Here is a 21,324-nt window from a genome sequence, read left to right as displayed (position 1 = left end):
GAAAATTGATGTTTAATTTGCTTTTTTTGAAATATAATTTATTGATACACATTGATCCAGTGTGGTGTGGGATATCTGTGCACACACACTAAACTCAGAACTGAGGCAAAGGCAGGCATGTAGGAGACAAGACAGCTCTCAGTCAGGACACACACAGGGCTGGGGTCAGTTCCCACAAAGAGGCAACTCAGCAAGGTGAAGTTGTTTAATAATTCACAAATTCTGTTTGAAATGTAAACCGCTGGGTTTCAGCCACTTTACTGAAATAGCTGAGGAGCACTAAATGAAACCTAAATGGATTCAGTGACAATGTCTAGAGAAAATAAAACGTAAAGGACCCCAACCCTAAAGTGCCACACACTTCACAACTTTTTGACCATTTATAAGCCTTGAAAAGCTCCCATCCCTAATATAAAACCAAAACTTTAGTTACTGTACAGTTGAAGTGTGGAAACAATGAACAGAATAAATGAGTGGTGATTAAAAGAGTTGTGTACAGGAGGATTTCACTGTGGCTCTGGAGGATATCCATGTTCAGTCTCAATTAAATCAAAGCCTTAAGTAGTCGAAGAATTGGAAGTTAAAATCCTTTACAGTAAGCAAATAGTTGCTGTTACACCCTAACCTTTATATGCTGTTTTTCTCTATCTTCTACAAATGCCAGCTGTCCTTGGCAGTGGGTCATATTTCACAACCAATGGACAAACAGAGATTGTCCAAGGAATTATTTATGAGTATGTCAGACACATTTTGGAGATAGAAGGATTTGTTACTACAGGGGAAAAAAAAGACAAATGAACTAGACCAGGGCCTGTATTGTTACAGCTTCAGAGTTAAATTTCCGCTATAGGATCTGTTCCTGTTTAAAAAGCCCAGTGTGTAAACAACGCAGAATGGTAATGGGATACAAATTTCATAACCATTTACTTCAAATCAGCACCCTTTTATATCAGCCAATTTACTTATCGTGAACTCTTCTTCCAGTATTGGGATAGTAATAAAGACAGGCTAAAAATTTAACAATCTTCTTGTTTTCAAGACGTTAATTTGGCAGTCTGTAAAAGCCATTACAAGTTCTATGTCACTTAAGAGTGTGTAGGTGTGTAGAGCAGACTGAATCCATACTCAAGTGAAAATGATGTTATATGGATAAAATACTAATACAATAAAAGTATTTTGAGTGGCAGTACAAACTACTTCAGTACTGAGTAAATTCTAAAAATGAAGTGGAGCTTCTTAGAACAGCCCAGGGACTGAAGTATGTTTGGCTCTGTTCTTTTCTTTTTGGATCCTTTTGGTCTAAAATAATTTGGTCCAAAGCTCCAAAGTCTGTCTCACTAACAAAAAAGAAACAAACTGAACAGAAAAAAGGGGAACTGGTGACAAAACATGAATGGTTAAAATGGTAAAACGTTGATTGATTTACTAAGTAGAAGTACTGGGAATGAAAACTCAGGAAAGTACAAATCCTATGAATGTTTTACTTAAGTATTTGACTTGAGTAACGGTACCTTGATACTCCGCATCTCTGCTCAACATCAATTTCTGACCTGGTTGCAAGGTTTAATTTAATGCAGCAATGGCAAAATGCTGAGTGGAACTTTGTCAGTATGGGCCCTAGTAAATCAGGGCAATTTCACTTAAATTGATCAAATAGAAGCCACTGGGCCACTGGTTTGTTGAAGAAGACTATATTCTCCTGGTAGAATCAAAGACCTTTGATATGCTTAATGCTAATAAATAATAAACAGAGTGAAATTCACATCTCATACATTATTAAAGTGATCATCAGTGACACTGCGTTAATTGGGAACACCATACTAACACACTTGGATCCTGGTGGGCAGAAGGAACCCACTGAATGCCAGAGAATATCAATTATGTGTTGGAGTGGTCAAAATGACAACGGCTTTTGTGTGTACAACACATTTCATTCCACTTCACAGCGATAATGGCAGCAAAATGAACTGTGGGCCCTAGGTGGGGTCATTAAAAAAACTTTTTAAATTTAGAATTTGAGCTATAATGCTCTGTGAAATCAAATCTCTGGCAAAGTCGTCCTGTTCTCACTCTATCGCTTCATACATCCACACTACTGCCCCTGCTGTGGTCAGTTAGCATAGTGCAGTGTTACTCAGGATGATTCAATTCCTCTAGCTCAGGTCTCTGATTCAGGTTTGGACCTAATTGCTATTTATACAGACCAATAACAAAACATCAGTAAGGGCAGAAAAGAGACTGTCCTCATAAATGTTTTACACAGTATACCATCTCCATTGTTTCTTGGCGTCCAGTCACAGAGCTTGTAATGGTTTCCATGAAAAGGGCATAATTCATGCGGCAGTTACTTTGTTGTAGACTTTGAAAAACGTGGCCTAGCAATGGTAAATTAACATCAGGTCCAATAACTAAAATGGCATCTTCAAAATGTTTTCATTTCTTATTTTCTGATAAATGGACTGAATAATATTAGTCTCACTTCTTTGACCTCTCTGGACATTCACCTGAAATTTGGTAAAAGGGTCTTAAACATTCTGGTGTGTGGTGTACTGGTAACGCCACTATCCTCTATGCAGCAGACTACATTTCATTTACCCGCCTAGGCACCCACACACCAATAAGCGTCCTTGGGTAAAACTCCTAACGTGCAGTTACCCACCAGTGTAGCCTTATTAGAACTGTTAAGTTGCTCTGGGTAAGAACATCTACTAAATGCTCTAAATTTGCTCCTGACCTTCTCCACTTAACATCTGACAGAATGACTGCTTGATCTTCATGACTGTCTTGCCCCATCACAAAAAGACGTTTAGCAAGTTCCAGTGTTAAAAACCTTCCTTACACAACTCAATTAAGGGCATTTGTTTATCAGAGAGTACCTATAGCCACACCTATAGTACTATGCCGAAGTTGAAGACCATCCTTTCCAAGAAGTAATACTTTGAGTTGCACTACTGGAATTTGGAAAGATTTTTTTACATTTTCCTTGGACTCACCCCTTTCCCAAGAATGTGGATTATTTCACATCTAATTTCCTCAGGAAAGAAAAGAGAAATAAAACCAATACTGCTAATAATATCACACCTAGTGTGAGAAGCCTTTATGTTATTTTCTGGTAAATAGTATTTACTGCTTTTTCTGAAGATTAAATAAATAAATAAAGGTTGGTCTTTGACTTTGGCACAGTATATAATTCATTTTCACACATTTACCCCAAATGCAGCTTCTCCATGGGGGAAATAATAGATAAAACAATGTGATTTAGCCGTTCAGCATAACCAGCTAGTGGTTATAGAAATCATCAGGTGTAGTCAATAATTACAATGCACTCATCCATAAGAATCTCTTTTTTGGACCCTGTAAGACATCAGTTACAAACTTAAAAAAGACCTGACATGGTTAACAATGAATGCAAGCTAACGGGTAGCAGTTAGCTTCACCTTGTTCATGTAATGCTAACTGGCTTCTACTAGCTTTCATTTGTTAGCAATGCTAGGTTTTTTATTTGTTTGGGTTTTTGTTTTCTTTTTTTTTTTTTTTTAATGGATGGTTGCTTTGAACTTGAGCACTTGTCTGAACTACTAGCTAACACGCAACTCGCATTTCCGAGTTGATTTTTGACACCCATTCCCAGCTAAAGAAGGCTTCCCCAAGTCCTGTCATCGTCCTTTGTGGCAGTTTGTCCTGGGTCATGTGACTCGATGGAGGACTCCAGTTTTTTTCCTTCAATGTATTCACATCTGTAATGCCACTGCCCTCTATGTTTTGCCTTCTTTCTTGTCCCCCTCCATTCATCCCTCTCTCAGTTCTGTGATCCGGAGCTGGAGCGAGGGATCGCGTCAGGGCTGTGGCTGGATCCTCTGCCCATCATCTCCTGCCCCCACTCCCTGTGGCTGGACTCCTGCAAGCCGCGGCCCGTGGTCTCGATGGGCAGAGCACACGAAGCTACCGCAGCTAGGAGGCAGCAGCAACAGTAAACTGACAGCGTCAGGTACACAGACGACTCCAACATCACCTACAGGATGGATGGTGGAGGTAAAGGTGGTCTTATTATTAATTAATGATTCATTTTAAACTAACATTTAAGCTATAATTTAAAACATAATAAAATAATCTATGTTGAATAATACATTTTTATATCTAAAAAACTACAAGACAAATCCTAAACCAAACCGCTCATTAAGAATGCAAAGTATATTCACGACTATTCATTCGTTCATTCATTATCTGTAGCCGCTTATCCAGTTTAGGTTACGGTGGGTCCAGAGCCTGCCTGGAATCATTGGGCGCAATATCCATGACTATGCAAATTTTAAACACACTCTAACGTGCCTGTTTCCAACCTCTATGTGTTTGGACAAACTAAACGAATGGCAAAATAATAATCTATCACTGAAACATGACTTCACACCCTCACCACCACTTTTGTCAGATTAAAACCATACTAAAATATGCCAGTCAGGGGTCGGCAACACACACGCAGATGAACACGTAGATGATTTTTCAGTCAATCACAACAAATGTATCAAATAGCGTCAGTGACAAGGGAACGCAACAGATTTGAAAGTGAGCGAACAAGGTGTGTGAGTGAGAGTGTAGGAACTCAAGGATTTATTTCCATACTGTAGGCCTAGTTGTAGAGAAAATGTAGAATTTCCGGAAGTTATAATTGGTCGTGATTGTAATAATAATTTGGCTATGATCATTTCAGAGGGGATTTTACTTCTGCATCCGGGAACACCCCCACTTTTGTAAAGCTTGATACACCTTTTTTTCTGTTCCCCCACAATCAGTACAGACTTTTTCTAATTCCATCCATCCATCCATTATCTGTAACCCTTATCCAATTTTAGGGTCGCGGGGGGTCCAGAGACTACCTGGAATCATCGGGCGCAAGGCGGGAATACACCCTGGAGGGGGCGCCAGTCCTTCACAGGGCAACACAGACACACACACATTCACTCACACACTCACACCTACGGACACTTTCAAGTCGCCAATCCACCTGCAACGTGTGCTTTTGGACTGTGGGAGGAAACCGGAGCACCCGGAGGAAACCCACGCGGACACGGGGAGAACACACCAACTCCTCACAGACAGTCACCCGGAGCGGGAATCGAACCCACAACCTCCAGGTCCCTGGAGCTGTGTGACTGCGACACTAACCTGCTGCGCCAATAACATATTGTTACTGACCAATTAAAAACATTTATCTCAATGTTTGACTGTGTTTAAATTACTATAGTGCACACAATCACAATTTATTTCTTAATTAATTTTTTTTAATTGTATTTATTTATATATATATATATATATATATATATATATTATTATTTATTTTTTTTAATTAATTTTAAATTTCTTAATTATTTCTTAATTTTGGTCAATACAATATTCCGATATCGATATGAACAATAGAAGAACCACAGAAAATCTGGCAATAACTGAAAGCAACTTATACATTATCATCAAACAAAAACCTTTTGGATTTGTCAATATTAAAGGCCAAGCACCACTTAATGGACCTCCATGAATATTTCACATTATTTTAGTTACTGACAGATATAAGTATGAATTAAAATGAAAATAGCAGCTTAATTTGCTTTAAAACTGACAATTTTATTAAATCGATGTTAGCTTAATTTATTAAATTAAGCTAGCGTTAACTAACACCAACTAAAACAGGCGAAGTGAGTGTCCTTACCCTGTTTACCTCCATGTTACAGAGGCTCTTGAACACCTTTCGTTGGTGTCCTTACATGCCCATATTGTTGGAAAAGCGCCAGTGAAATGAGCTACAGATAACGGAGTGAGGATGGTTCTTTTCAAAGTGCCCGTTTAAAGTGGACAAATTTAGTCCATTTTCTGGATATTTTGGGATCTTTGGGCCATTTGTTCACAGATGTCCCACTGTACATTGAATGATTGCAGCCAAAAACAACACACCTTTTCATCATTTTGCATTAAATTAAGTGCAGCTTCTAGAGTTGTTGTCCACCATCTACGTCACAGGCAAGACGCCTATTAGAGTTTCCCAACACCGTCTTTTCAACCTTATTTCTTGAATTACTAAGAAATAACATGTTTTCTGACTATCAATAAACACAAGTTAGGAACTCAAATTCCACTGTATTTATTTGTTTGACACTTTCATATCGCTGGTGCTTAGCCTTTAATATTTTTAAACTAAAGTTTAGTGCAATGAACGTCAGTCAGTGACAGGTGCTGTAAATAATTTATATTGAAATATTGAAAATGTGCATAAAAATCACATCGTTGTTATTGAAACATGTTATATTGTGATATTGTCACGAGGGTGTGATGAGTGGATTTACGGATGCGGACACACTCGCTACAACACAGAGTTTTAATAAAGAGATAACAAAACAAACAAACAAAGTTAAACACGAAATAACAACTAATAAACATAGGAAAGAGCAGGAAACAGGGCAAGCTAGAGACCGAAGACGAAACGAGAAACGAGAAAACAAGCTAGAGAAACAAACACTACAAAACACAAACGAACTAGAGGGTAAACACAAATGAGGCATGAAAGGAGTAAGAGAGACGGGCAAGAATGAGGATATAACAACTAGGAAACAGAACGAAACATAACACAAACACAATACAAACGACACGACTTCACTTGAACAGGGCAAAACTACAAATGACAAACAACAACGAAAACAAAATGACCGATCCCAGGAAGTGAGGGAAGAGGACTTAAATATGCGAACTAATAAGAAACACCTGACACATAACGAAAGACAATGACAAGGAGGCGGAACAAAGGTGGAGCTAGAGTGAAACGAGGGCAGAGATAGGAAAAACAACAAAGACAGAGCAACATGGAAGGGGAAAATAAACAAGAAAGTGCCAAGATGTGACAGATATATATTGATAGTGAATTACTGTCCTGCCCTAGTTTACTACAATCATTTGAACACACCAGATGTCCTTCACATTTTGTGGGCATAAAAATGAACATCTATCATTACTTCATGATTAATAATTAACTTTCTTAATGGTTTTGCACTTAGTGGACTTTAAAGGCAGACTGAGTTAATGTCTAGTGTAAAGTAGTTATGAAGTTGTGTTGAGGTACCTGAGCCACAAACGGGGTGATCAGAGCTCCCACCCGGGCCATTCCACTGCTGGTGCCGAGACCAAGTGCCCGAGTCGCAGTGGGATACACCTGTAGAAATCAGCAGAGATAAAGACATAATGTAATTACTATTGTCCTCTAATATTGTCCTCTATGTAATATAAATATTGTCATCATTTTAGCGGGACACATGGTCTTTCTACCTGACGTCATGAGATTAGACAACAATTAAAAATATGGATGTCAAGTAAATTCATAGCTAAAGTGATACACAATAAAATCAACAAACAAATATGCATAAATTAAAAAAAAAAGAAAAAAAACCCCATAAATGACTAGTTGAACAGCATGTCCAATAATAAAATAGTCTAAATTTCAGAAAAAAAAAATACAAAATTACAAGGAAATGTCTACTATGACACTCCCAATTGTCGACCAATGGATGAAGTTTCTGCATATGGAGCACATGACCCTGCCTTTGAGGCTACAGAAAGAAAGATCTCTTTCTAAACTCTGGTGCAAATGGGTCAATTTTCTTAGCAATAAAACAAAAGATGCAACACACGTTAAAATTTTGAATATTGACCTGATGAGATATATATATTTAATATGACGTAGTAATATATTCTTCCTTGGACCACTTTTGGTAGGCATTAATTGCTGCATATTGGCAACAAGTCCCACTTTTTTGTTGATGAGATGCTCTTCCCAAAATATTTTGACCATCACATTTCAGCCATGGTCAAAGCCGCTTAAGCTTGCTCATTTTTCCTGCTTCCAACACATTAACTTCATGAACTGAGTGTTCACTTGCTGCCTAATATATCCCATCCCTTGGCAGGTGCCTTTGTAATGGGATGCTATTCAATTTAGGTCTCAGTGGTTTTAATATCGTTGTTGATTGGTGCATACTGTACTCTGTACTACAGCTTAACAGCAGCAAGACTGCAAGATGTGAACATACCTCTGGAGTATACACATACGCTGCCTGGAAGCCTCCAGCAATAAAGGCCCTCGCAATGAAGATCAGAACCGTTAAAGAAGTCCTGCAATAAACAGAAATTTCACACACTCAGTCAAAACGTTTTTTTTTTAGGAACAATTTTCTAAATGTCATTATTGGTGAAATATGTCACAGATTTTACACAAACATTCAATTATGCACAAAGAGCTTGGATAATCCTCATAGAAAACATGCCATGGGACTTGCAGCATTAGCCACTTCAGGTCTCCATGTCCACGATCTTTAGAGAAATGTACATTCCCCCATATGGTGTAACACTGTCTCAGAAAAGTTTAAGTAGCAAATATGTACAAGTTTCATTATTAATACCCTTGAATATAATAATCTTCTTTTGGCCATGTTGTATATTTAGGAAGAATAATGTTCCAAGGCTGTTCAACATCTTGTAGTGTCCTAACACCATGACACGTTGTTTTTTTCCCCCTTTTTGTCTCCTGTCTACAGAAATAGCACAGCTACAAAATTGAGCAGAAAAAAAAGAATTTCACAAAATCCTTAATGTTGATGTCCACATTTGAAAAAAGAAAATGCATGCTCTATTTTTTCAGTCTTGCCCATCAGTACGGTCAATAGTATAAATATTAAAATTGACTGTCACGTTTATAATATTTTGAATATGAAGCCACGTGTCTAAATACATCAGTAAATGCGCAATTGCTCCAATGTTTGGAAAATCTGCTCACTACCGACTGCCAACATCTCGGCATCAATGATGCAATTGCTCAGAAGCCAAATGAAGTGAGGTCTATTTCTTACTGCCAGTCTGAACAGAAGGGCTAGTGGGTGACGTCTGACTTAGGGCTCATGTTTGCATTGCTGTCCACTCTATTGGTCAGATCAGATCATAACCGACCAGAATCATGGTAAACAGTAGAATATATACTCACTGGACACTTCATCAGAAATCTCTCAGCTGTAGATGGCATAGAGTTAAAGGCCTAATGGTCAATTTCTGGACAAACTGTGCCTCAGCAGTGCACTTTAGAAGTAGGCTTGTAAAGTAATCAGTGGGTGGAAGTACAAGGTACTGCATAAGTTTGCATAATCAAATGGTAAAAAGGGGTTGCCAAGTTGTGCAAAGGGTGGGGAGGATGTCCATCCTTTTCCCCCATTACTCAGCATGATATTAGTACACACAGGTGTCTGTTAGCTAATACTACTGGTTCACAGCTGGTGTGGACAATCGTTAAAATGTCTACATCTGTGTAATAGATGTCAGCTTCTGGAAGTATGTATTGAGAATGCAACATTTCGCATTAACAAATATAAGAGTTAAGGGAGAATGAGAATGAGAGAGAAAATGGGGAATAAGAGAAAGAGAAATTGAAAAATGAATTGATAGAAAGGGTGAGGGAGAGACAGAAATTGTGAAATGAGTGAAAGCAAGAGAGAAAAAAAAAGTGAAAACTGTGGGAGGGAGAGAAAGAAAAGGAAAGGGGGAAATGTTGGAGAGAGCTACAGACAGAAAGCAAGAAAGAGAGCTTTAGTCAGTGCTGGATGAATGTACGGTGTGTACCTGCCCACACAGGCGTAGAGTGGAACAATGCACAGCGAGAAGACAAGGAAACACAGAGCCATAGTCTTCCTTCTGCCCAGTCTGTCGATTGCCCACAGAGTCACCAGCAGACCTGCAGCAGAGCTCTTATAAATAACACTCACTGGTCCTGGGATGGGGACAAATTTCTTACCATAATATCAGTGGCCAAAAAGATGAATTCCAAAGAGGTTTTTTACATTTCTGCAGAGCACTCTGCTGTTGTTGAGAAGGTCTGGATTAAAAATGGTTAAATGTAGAGAAAATTAATGTCTCTATGTTTCTGTACCATAATGCTAAAAGAAAAAAACATGTCCTGACCTGTCACCTCTGAGTTTCTTATGTAATGTTGTTGATGATGTAATTGTGGTAATTCTGAAAATAAATTACTTTCTTTGCAGCCTCTTTCTGAGGCCCTACAAAGCTCTGGACATACACTCTGCACCTGAATGAATCATTAAACATTTATAAAAATGATCAATAATAATTAAACAAAGCCATGTGATAGACAAACACAACCTGGGCCTGTTTCCGCCTTATGAAAAGTGTGTCAATGTTTCATATATGTGTAAATATTTGGTCCCTATCACCACCACTGCCAACAATTCTGATTCAATATCTTTAGAGCATAGCATCGTACATCAAATTACTCTGCCTTTTGTTTTTATTAGGCAGTAATAAGGATTTATTATCAGTCACTTTCTCCAGGGATTCTTGTTCACATTATAAAATGACCATTTACTGACACCTGTTGGCCTGGATGCATCACCTTCTCTGTACTGAACGTATTTAAAAACATTGTTGACTAAATAAAGGGGACCCACTCTGTAAAGTGCTAGCTGGTTCATTCAGTGACTACAAAGCCATTTGTTTCCTTGCAATATTTTGATGCTCAAAATGACTTCTTTAAGGATAGAACAGAATATTGTCGCTCAGAAAACAATCAGTGAAAATGCAGGAAGTAAGTGCATGTGTCCAGTAAGAGACTGAAGTTACCTGGGAATTCAGAGAGTGTAGTCCACAGCAGGTCTTTATAATCGTCGGAGTTCAGGTATTTACACTCCAAATTACACCTCAGCTCTGTCTTACTTCCTTTAGACGCTAGGGGGAGACAGAGGGCCAATGTTAGCTTTGCTAGCGCTTCCTTCACCTACAGCAGGAACCTCTCAAACTCCAGTTCCTGCCAGTATGGAGTCAGATTTAGGTCAAAAAGGTACTTACTGCATTTGTGAATTCTGATTTAAAAGCAGACTTAGGTTTTGAAAAAAAAAATTATAAAAGTGCAAATGTAAAAAGGGAGTTACGTATGAAATGTTTTTGTGCAAAACCGGTACAAGATTTAATCTCAGTTTACTGTATTCAAACTTTTGGCAGTAAATTGTGAACTGTAGATAATTTATTTCCCCTCAGTGTTTTTGCCTGACGTTTTAAAGAAATTAGAAATGTATTGCCCAGATAATTGTATGAAGCTGCACGTTTAATTGATGTCTCTACCTCCAATAGAACACCTCAAATAGACAGTGTGGAGTTTCACAGACTAGGATCTGCATTATCTTCAAAATTCAACATGATCAACATTTAAAATCTTTTTTTTTTCCTATGATATATTTCCCTGTAAAACCTGATATCAGGAAGGGCCTCTCAGCTATCTAAGCTTTACCCTCTGATCTAATGCGAGAATGGTAGGAAACATGATGTTTTTGGGTGGTATTTTTTCCCCACCCACTGATGTGTCGTCAAAATATCTGAAAACATTTGAAGAATAATTTTTACTTTGATAATTAGGAATTTAGTCTGGAATTTAAGTGGTACGATAGGATGGATTATTATTTCTTAAAAATAATTCATTGACAATGTCTGTCCTAGTTGCTAAAAAATGACTTACCTCCACAAGCTCCACCCTCCTGGAAAAGTTCAGTAGTGAGCAGTACAAGGCCATAGTAGGAGAACGCATTCGAGAACCTGAAACAGGGAGAACAACAGTTCTTTAAGAAAAGCCATACAACAGGGTGCAGTACATTTATAGGCGTGTTAATCAAAGACCTGTTGTTGTCAGTAAAGTCATAATAATAAATGAAAGCAGTTATACTTGGAGAAGTTCATATTAACCCAGATGTTTTCTATTACAGTAATAAAAAGTACATCTGATGTTACCAATGGTATATTCAATGAAGTATGATATTTTATAACGAATCAGAGTATGTCCAAAACTGCGGATTCATTCAAGATTTCTTCTAAAATTAAAGGTATTATTTGAGTTTGCTTCAATAGATATTGGAACATTTCTATGAAGATGTAATACCATTGCGCCAAGAGAGCATTAGTGAGGTCATATATTGATGCTGGACGCTTTGTTCTGAATCACTACTCCATCTCAGAGGTAATGGAGGAATCAATCCAGAGAACACAGTTCCACTGCTCCACAACCCAAAGCAAGGGGGCTTAGTGTACCTCTAGCCAAAGTGTGGTGTTGAGCATGGTGGTTCTAAGCTTGTGTGCAACGGCTTCAGAGTGACCCATTTTATTTCATGCGTGGGTTGAAAACCTCTCTAATTATTCAGGGTATCTACAAATTTATAATGCATTTCATTTCATCAATCCCTAATTTACTTAGCGCTAAATCTGGTATAAACCACATCCTTGGTTTCATAATTGAATATTGGTATGGAAAGTGAATTATTGTACTCATCCTCACCATATGAACCAGAGCAGAACCGTCGTCCAACGGAAGTGCGGCAAGAACAGGTCCTTAATTTTCCCTCTGTCCTCCTGTCAAAGAGACAGGTAAAGAACCGACAAGTTATGACCAGTTAAAGTGATGCTACATTCTGCAATGCTAGTCCTCCATTTAACCTTCTTGTTCCAATGCAGTTTTAATGCAGTAAGATGAACTGAATCCATAAAATGTGCCTTACCCCCAAGCTCTTATTTTAGTTTTTCTATTTTTTAATAAAGTAAAGCAATAATAATGGTAAAATAAATGTCTTTTTTTAAGATTAAATCTGAACCCCAGTTTCATACAGACAACTGGAATATTTCAATAAACTGTTTAGTAACAGGGCGGCACAGTGGCGCAGCAGGTAGGTGTCGCAGTCACACAGCTCCAGGGACCTGGAGGGTGGTGTGTTCTCCCTGTGTCTGCGTGGGTTTCCTCCGGGTGACTGTCTGTGAGGAGTGTGGTGTGTTCTCCCTGTGTCTGTGTGGGTTTCCTCCGGGTGACTGTCTGTGAGGAGTGTGGTGTGTTCTCCCCCTGTGTCTGCGTGGGTTTCCTCCGGGTGACTGTCTGTGAGGAGTTTGGTGTGTTCTCCCTGTGTCTGCGTGGGTTTCCTCCGGGTGCTCCGGTTTCCTCCCACAGTCCAAAAACACACGTTGGTAGGTTGATTGGCGACTCAAAAAAAGTGTCCGTAGGTGTGAGTGAATGTGTGTGTGTGTCTGTGTTGCCCTGTGAAGGACTGGCGCCCCCTCCAGGGTGTATTCCTGCCTTGCGCCCAATGATTCCAGGTAGGCTCTGGACCCACCGCGACCCTGAACTGGATAAGGGTTACAGATAATGAATGAATGAATGAATGTTTAGTAACAGACAATATTACGTTAATTTAATTGGAATAAAGAGAAAAAAAATAGAAAAATCTGATTAACCCTCCCATAATATACAGCAGCTAATAAAGTGTGATGCACTAGAACTCTTCTGTGTTAATGGAATACAGTGTGTGTGTGTGTGTGTGTGTGTGGCAGCAGGAACCAGCAGTGCTGCACAGAGTGTGGTTTTATTTTGATTTCTATCGCTTGCCCATAATATTACTCAATACCATCATTTGTCACAGCCCAATCTGTGGCATCTCTTGTTTACAGGCCTGGCTGGTGAATCTGAAGACAACACTCTCTACCTCTCAGACTCAAAATCAGACTTCTGTTGTAAATTTGGTTTGATTATTTATTAGGATTTACCAATTCAGTTACAGCACGCATTTGTCTTCTACACTCAGAGGTCATACTGCTACGTGAGAATGGGTGTTGATCTGAGACAGCCATTTTCACACTAAATTCTATGAAATTCCATGGAATACTGTTTTTTTATTTTATTTTAAAGATCGTTTCTTACAGGCGCAGACATTCATAGGTTTGGGTGAACTTTGGGTAACCTCTAAACAAGATTCTTAGGGTAGATGAAATTAAAAAGAATAGATTGCACATATGTTACCTGTCTGGCCACTATGAGTTTGCCCAAGGGCATTGGGACATTGTTCTCTGTGGCGATGCGTTTGAGTGTGTTCAAAGCTTTCTCCTGATTCCCTGACAGAACGTCATAACGGGCACTCTCTGGCAGCCACTGTAAATCAAACAAGCAGAATGTATATACACTTAAAAACAGTGCCATACCCAGCTTTATGTGTAATGTTAAAGTATACATAGAAAAAAATAAAAAAAATCTTGATCTGCCCTATGACTCAAAGTTTAAGAACTAACCATGTCTTAGGTTTGCTTCAATAAAGTGAATGCACGAATGTACCTTATATGCCACTAATTAGCATCATAGAAACTACAAGCCTAAATCATGGAAAACTGTTTGGTTTTGTCAGAATTCATTCTATGCATAAATGTGATTCCACAAATCCTCTTTAAAACCTATAACAATAGGGTAGGAGTTACAGACCATAATAAGCTGTTGGAGAGTTGTCAATTGAAACAATGAAAAGGATTTTAAAATTCCCTCAAGAAGAAAATCCAACACAAACAATAGGAATAGTGTGTCTAACATTTGTTCCAAGTATAATCAAAATGTGAGAGTTATAATGTCTTTAGAATAAAAAAATGCACAACAAAACAAACGTATTTTCAAAGGGGTGTAAACACGACTGAATGTTTGTGATATAAAAAACCAGCATCAAAACCTAAACAGAAGTCAGATCAAGATTACAGTGGACTAAAGAGATGCATGGACACATGGACTGTGGATAATTGGAAATAGCTGATATTTGATGAATCACAAATATGCATTGGCCAAAGGGATTATGCTGGACCTAATGTCTCGTACTGTTCTAACAAAATAAATAAAGATGACTGCCTGAGGATAACAATCAAGTGTCCCCACTCCCCTGCAATATGGGGTTGCTTGTCAGGTAACGGTCGATTATAATAATCATTTTGTGTCTTTTCTTAGATATTTATTTATGTGCTACAACGTAAAAATATTTGTTAACATCCTTTATGTGGGTTGATTCTATCATTTTTTGCCAGAGGTAGTACACTCATAAATAATCTGGTCTTAAAAAACAAACAAAAATGTCCCATGTCCACAACTACCATGATAGGTCACTTATACTCAGTTAAAATAATCACAATGCTTCTACCATTTTTCAGCAGTCACTAGGAGCATTAGTGGTGTATAATGTGTTGGTTCAATAAAAGTGGGCCAATGTGTGCTGCAGTATGCCGTACGAAGCAGAGAATGGCGAAGATGAAGAGGGGGATGGTGGAGAGGGCGAGCAGCCAGCGCCAGCCCAACGTTGGCATCACCAGGATGGCCAGCAGCACCTCAAACACCGTCCCTAGAGCCCAGAACACCTACACACAGGTAAGTAGACCGTTAGAATGGTGAGAAGAGAGAAACAAAAACAAAGAACATCATTATCCAATGACTTAAACCAACTGTTCAGCATAAACATTTGAATTCTGTTTCCATTAATAATATTATTAATAATACATATTATTATTAAAGCACTTTTTGTACAGAGCATCTCAAAGTGCTTTACAGTTGAGGGATAAAGTTAAAACGTTATAGCTAAACATTAAATACCAAAAAAACAACCCTGAAATGATAAACAAAACTAATAAAATGTATTTATTATATAACATACACAACAATGTATTAATAATATTAATATTAATACAATTACTTAGTATATCATAAGTAGCTATGTGCTGAACTTAATGAGTAAAAAAAGAATTGAAGTAAGAACAAATCATATAAATGTCAATTGTATTTTAATGAAGAATTTTGTTAAAACGATGCATTAAACGTTAAAAACGCATTGCTAAAGGCTGGTATATGCTGCTCTGGTACTGGTATATTCGGGCATTCAGCAGACTCAAGCTTGTTGATCAGCAGACCAACATCCAAAATGTCATGATGAACAGACCAATAGAGTTGGTCCACAAAAACCATAATGCAAATTAACTTAAATAAAATGTAAACAAAATCTTGTCCTTCTCCAGAGGAACATTTGGGGTTTTCATTTCAATACCTAGTTTAATGTCTCCCCAGAGACATTTGAGGTAGGACAAACTACCTCTTATTATCCGAAGAAACATTTCATAACTAGGTTTCCACAAAATATTTGGACATATAGTGTGGTTAGCATTCATAATTTCTCATAATTCTGTACAAATGCTATGATCAGGCTTATGGCTCCAAAAGCACTCATATCAGTACTGTTTTCTGAGGTATATTTAAGATATATATTGTTACCTCAATCAGCAGAATGCATGTAGCTCTGGATCTCATGGGCAGAAACTCAGCATACAGTGTCACTCTGGAAAACAAAGAAGACAACTACACAATACTCCTACACAAATACAGCAAATACAGACAACAGGAGGAGAGTGTTATGTCATTTGTCAACATCCTAGACAGCAATGAATGTTTGGCCCAAACATGGCACACCTGCAGCCACTATGCCTCACATGGCTTTGAATGACAACAATGACTCAGTGTGAGTCTGGCTGCCTTGACTCAGCCACAGGGGGACAGATGTCCAAAAAAGGCTCAAATTAGGCCAAAATATGTCAGTTACCTGGGATGGTACTAATAAAATGTAGTTGTTTAGGTTCCAAAAAAGCTAATGACAACCTAGAGTCTTCAGGCAGAATGCCTAAATCACTGCCGCCTTCTCTCAGTTATCCTTCTCCAGTTTGAGGCTAAGAGTGCGCTCAGTCTCACTCAATTTCACAAAGTTCTTGTCAATGCTGTACGAGTGGATACAAAATTAAACAGTTATTGGAAAACCTACTGTGCAACCTAGCATCTTCTTGGGGAATGTCACAGCATTATGTTTTAAGAAAGTCAGAACAATAATAAACATAAAAATTCAGTGCAGATTAAGGAAAAAAAGTCAACAACTGTATCATAAGTAACCTACGATTGTGGAGCTCCTCCAATTCCAAAGCCCACCAAAGCTCGGAGGAACAGAATCCAGCCGTAAATGGGAGCGAACGCACTGAGGATTCCATAGAAAAGAGTCCACAGCACACTCATCTTCAGACCCTGTAACACACATAATCACATGTGCAGGTGCATATAAACATAGGCAAGTTAAACTCTATACATTCAGTAATGTCCAAGAATTTGAGTTCAAAACATGTCACTTACTGTTTTACGCCCATATTTATCAGATATGTTCCCCCATAGCGATGAGCTGATCATCATTCCAATAAACACCACCTTCACCACAGGAGACAGTGAATGAGAGAGAGTGAGAGATTAAGATAGAGAGAGAATCTTCAATTAATCTAGAGTTTAATTGATTGGCAAATCATTGCATTCTTTTTATTTAATCACATTTTGCGAAGCATCCCAACTTTAATTCAATTATCACCTTGCCTATAGATGTAATAATATTCATCTGTAACTGAACTAAAATATAGCAGTCTGTGCTGAAAGAAAATCTCCAGGACCTGGGCTGGTGAGCACAAGACTATATTATCTCAATAGAGACTTTACTTCTGTTAAGGAGCTTGTAAAAACCATACCGATGTGAGCAGGGCCACCTCCCAACTGGGCAGTCTCCATTCACAGTGCAGCTGTGGGGCAAGGATACTGAGGATCATCATCTCCATAGCATCCGCCATCTACACACAAACAGCACACATCAAACACGTCTTCATTCCTGTATCACACCCAACAGGAGTTACATGGCAAGTAGTATCCGTCAAAATCTGTACATTTACAAATAGAGAGGATGCCACTTTTTTCAGATGCTACTATTTAAATCTGACATTTCAATGTTTTTTAAACATAGCATTTAATAGCAATATCTAAATATATATTATGCTCAGATTACTCATACGGGAGGTAGGCAATAGGCCGATATTTATAATTATTGTGATAGATTATGTCACAATACAGATTTAACAACAATGAACATGTAATCCTGGGGCGGCACGGTGGCGCGACGGGTAGTGTTGCAGTCCCACAGCTCCAGGGGCCTCCAGGTGCTCCCGGTTCCTCCCACAGTCCAAAAACACACATTGAGAGGCATTTCAGTGTCCATATCTATGTAAATGTGCCACAGTTAGCTAATGAGCTCATTTTCATGTGTAGTCCCTAGGCAGGTGATTACAAATAAAAACCCAACATCAGCAGCTTAATAAATACTACTGAAACAAACAAACAACAACAAAAACGCAATATTAATATAACTACACATGATTACGAGTCTGATATGCTTTAAGCCCTGTCCTAATTTACGTATAATTAGTGCTCCCTCTTAGTTGTGTCACTAAACTATTTGAGAAATGAGTGGCTCTAATTGAGAAGACTGCCCAAACGTAATATTGTAATAACACAGTCCCCTCTGGTAGAAGCTCTAGTTGCCCTGCCACTGCTGTATGTCTGTTTTAAGAACGGACTCATGGGAGGGGGCTTTGAACTTAAAACCACCTGTGTATACTATTTCAAATTAGTTTGGTTAGAGGATTATATCATATACATTACTGTTTTTCCCTTTCATATCTGAAGGAGCATGTTCTGCCTTGTACTGATACCAAAGAATACTGATGTGTATTAATACCATGTGTACAGCTCTGCGGAGAATAACGGTGTGTATTCCCGTCAGTGGCCATTACAGACATTTGAGCTGAAGTGGAGACTGAAAAAAGTGGCATTTACCCAGGAGAGTCCAGTGAGGATAGAGAGTTTCCACTGGAATGTGCCAAAGCCAATAGCCTCCACTGCATCTTCCACCATGAATGTATCTACAGGTGACGGCACAAAGCATGTGATGACATTGAGCAGAAACAATGAAATGTGTTGTAAAGTTCCCTTGGAAGTGCTTAAATATAAACTTGCTAAAAAAAAAAAAAAACCTGAAAACACCTCAACTGAAATGTTCAAAGGTCAAAAACAGACCTGACACATAAAATAATAATAATACAAAAAAAAAAAAATCACACATTATATAACCCTTTAACAGAAAATCCTAATGTAGTTCATTTTTAAATTTTGGATCCTATAATTTTTGAATGCATCATATTTAGGCATTAACCAACTTTTATTTCTTTAATTGGTCTTTATTTAGTTCACTGCATCAGTTAAAACTATTCTTTAGACTTCTTTACATTTGTTTTTCTTAATTTTCTTAATTGATTTCATATTAAACACTGCTCCAGAGGTCCTTGACCTAAGGGTACTCCGTTCTTCTCTCTGACCTTTTTACATTTCGTATACTGGTGATAATAATAACACCAAAGTCACAAATGCTCTTTTTTGTTGATCTGCACAACAGTGTTTCCATATTTAGAGGAACTACAGTTGCTTACTGTCTGAACCTTGGTTTGAGGTATTAGGTCATTCATCATACCTTCTATACTCATCTGTATCATCATCTTCTTCCTCTGAATCTGTCTCTCAAAATCTATGTCGACAACTAAGTCAACATGTTTTACACACAAAGGCTTTTGGAAAACTAAAAATACATTTTTGTTTCATAAAAATACTTGAAATTGTCTAAATGAATATTTATTATAATTCATTAATGAGCATTTGACAGTACATTTATGAAATGGAACAAAAGCATCATTCAAATTCATGGAATTGCTTCAGATTTGCAAAAAAATGAAAAAAAAAATAGCCTTGAGATTTTCTCCTGTGTTTCCAAAATGATAGCAACAATTGTGTAATGGTTTGGTAAATGCATGGAAACGCTTCCACTTCATTTACAGTTCAGTAGAGGACTCAGAACACTTGCCCCAAAAGGATGGAAGTTTGTTTTGATATCTTGTTTTCATTAGATGACGAAAGACCTCCAAAGATCATGTGTCACATCTGATACGTTTAGCTTTAAAGGGTTACAAAAACTGCATCAATAAATTGTTAATATAGTTTGTAACTTCTACAAGCCAGGGGTTCATAATAAACAAGTATTCATATTTAAGGAAATTAAAAATAAATAAATGAATGACGACTGGTACATCTCTTTAGAATGAATGAATGAATGAATAAATATATATTTACCGTCAGTGGGGTTGGCGAACTCGCGGGGCACTGGAGCTCCATCAGCAAGGGCCACAGAGCCCACGTCCATCTGCCCTCCCTCCACCTGCACCATCTGATCCCTTGTTGCAGTCTCATCATCCGAGCGTGTGCTCTCGCCAGTGCGCCGAAACTTCACCACACTGCTGGACAGAGGACACAGACGTCATCATTACACACACACACACACACACACACAAAGTGTTAAAATGTCAGAGTTAACCCACAGTGAATATATGTAACACCATGGAGAGCCTAGGTGCTCTAAAGCTGGAGTTAAAACACAGTGTAAAAAACCTTAAGACGTGCAGTGAAAATTCTACTCTACAGAGTGATAAATTTGCGTTTCTGTGCTGTCAAAGTGCTACTGTTTGGTAATTAACGTGTTCAAAACCGTAAATAGCGTTTCTTTTTCTAACTTGAGGTCATTTTAGAGTTGTATTTATGCTAATTGGGATCAGTGTTGTGTTGAGGTAGTTTCGCGGTAAACTTTCCGTTAGCCGTTTAGCAGCATAGCTAGGACATTTTCTGTAGAAGGGCAACGTCTTTTTGCTCATTTTTTAAACATAAAGATTCATAAAAGAGCATTGTATCTGGTTAGAGATTCTAATTTACTTAAATTGTGCAGCTGTGTACAGTTTAGCGTGCAGTTACACCTTAAATTATGAAAGTTTTCATGTTGGCGCTCTGCTACACCTTAAAAACGATGCAGCAGTTTAGATTTTTTGCGATAAGATCCACTTAAATGTAACCCTAAAAGTAGTTTGAATGCTCTCGTACTTTAAAATGTGTGGAAGTTACATTCTGAATCTCGTTCCACCTTAAATGGTGTAGCAGTTTGCCTTTTATGTGTATGTTCCTCCTTAAATGGTGCAGTAAACATATTCTAGAGGCCCCTCACACGTTACAATGTGGGGAAGTTCGACCGTTCCACCTTAAACCCTTCTGTCGTGTTCACCTCCCGCCCCTTACTTTAGTGTTTCTGAAATTTTTCACCACCAAATGTTTATTCAAAATTCTTTAGCTGTGATGTGAACAATGTCTCAAAGTAGTTTTTAACGTGAATTTACAGAATTAGATATAAAATAACTGCAGTGAAAATACAAATAGGCACTGAAAATGTATTACAAAACGAACATGTAAAAAAATCAATTGAAAACCAAAGACCAAACTCAAAATGAAGCAGTGTGTGTGTGTGTGTGTGTGTGTGTGTGAATTCATGCACATGAGTGGCATGTGACACACAGGTCCTCAGGTGCCTCTTCCTCTCCATCTGTTGACTGGTCAGTCTCCTCAAAGTCTGGATCTAAATCTTTGTTGTCTTCCACTTTTGAAACATCTTCCTCTATCTCTGGTTCAATTTCAGTGCCCTCTTCATTATGTTCAAAAACCTGGACCAGAACCTCTTCGACAGA

The 21,324-nt window shown here is 38.1% G+C and overlaps 1 protein-coding gene across 2 annotated transcripts in view; it reads right to left on the bottom strand.

Moving 5' to 3' along the window:
• Nucleotides 1–26: 26 nt before the first annotated feature.
• The window catches only part of LOC136677448 (synaptic vesicle 2-related protein-like), a 28,587-nt gene continuing 7,289 nt past the window's right edge, over nucleotides 27–21,324 (bottom strand). Inside the window, exons 2-16 of one of the 2 annotated variants that reach the window (XM_066654974.1) lie at nucleotides 19,892–20,052; nucleotides 18,548–18,633; nucleotides 17,410–17,508; nucleotides 17,030–17,101; nucleotides 16,800–16,924; nucleotides 16,130–16,193; nucleotides 15,100–15,225; nucleotides 13,862–13,990; nucleotides 12,356–12,429; nucleotides 11,546–11,622; nucleotides 10,657–10,761; nucleotides 9,643–9,754; nucleotides 8,067–8,148; nucleotides 7,103–7,192; nucleotides 27–4,012 (exon numbers count right to left, since the gene is read on the bottom strand). In XM_066654974.1, coding sequence (XP_066511071.1) covers nucleotides 3,800–4,012; nucleotides 7,103–7,192; nucleotides 8,067–8,148; nucleotides 9,643–9,754; nucleotides 10,657–10,761; nucleotides 11,546–11,622; nucleotides 12,356–12,429; nucleotides 13,862–13,990; nucleotides 15,100–15,225; nucleotides 16,130–16,193; nucleotides 16,800–16,924; nucleotides 17,030–17,101; nucleotides 17,410–17,508; nucleotides 18,548–18,633; nucleotides 19,892–20,052 — 1,615 coding nt within the window. In that variant the 3' untranslated portion in view covers nucleotides 27–3,799. Of the gene's footprint in view, nucleotides 4,013–7,102; nucleotides 7,193–8,066; nucleotides 8,149–9,642; nucleotides 9,755–10,656; nucleotides 10,762–11,545; nucleotides 11,623–12,355; nucleotides 12,430–13,861; nucleotides 13,991–15,099; nucleotides 15,226–16,129; nucleotides 16,194–16,799; nucleotides 16,925–17,029; nucleotides 17,102–17,409; nucleotides 17,509–18,547; nucleotides 18,634–19,891; nucleotides 20,056–21,324 lie in introns of both variants that reach the window. The other variant, XM_066654973.1, reaches the window with a different exon arrangement.

Source organism: Hoplias malabaricus, chromosome X2 (assembly GCF_029633855.1).
Source record: "Hoplias malabaricus isolate fHopMal1 chromosome X2, fHopMal1.hap1, whole genome shotgun sequence".
Taxonomy (NCBI): Eukaryota; Metazoa; Chordata; class Actinopteri; order Characiformes; family Erythrinidae; genus Hoplias; species Hoplias malabaricus.
Note: the sequence above shows the minus strand (reverse complement) of the source record. Positions and strands in the feature narration are given on the sequence as shown.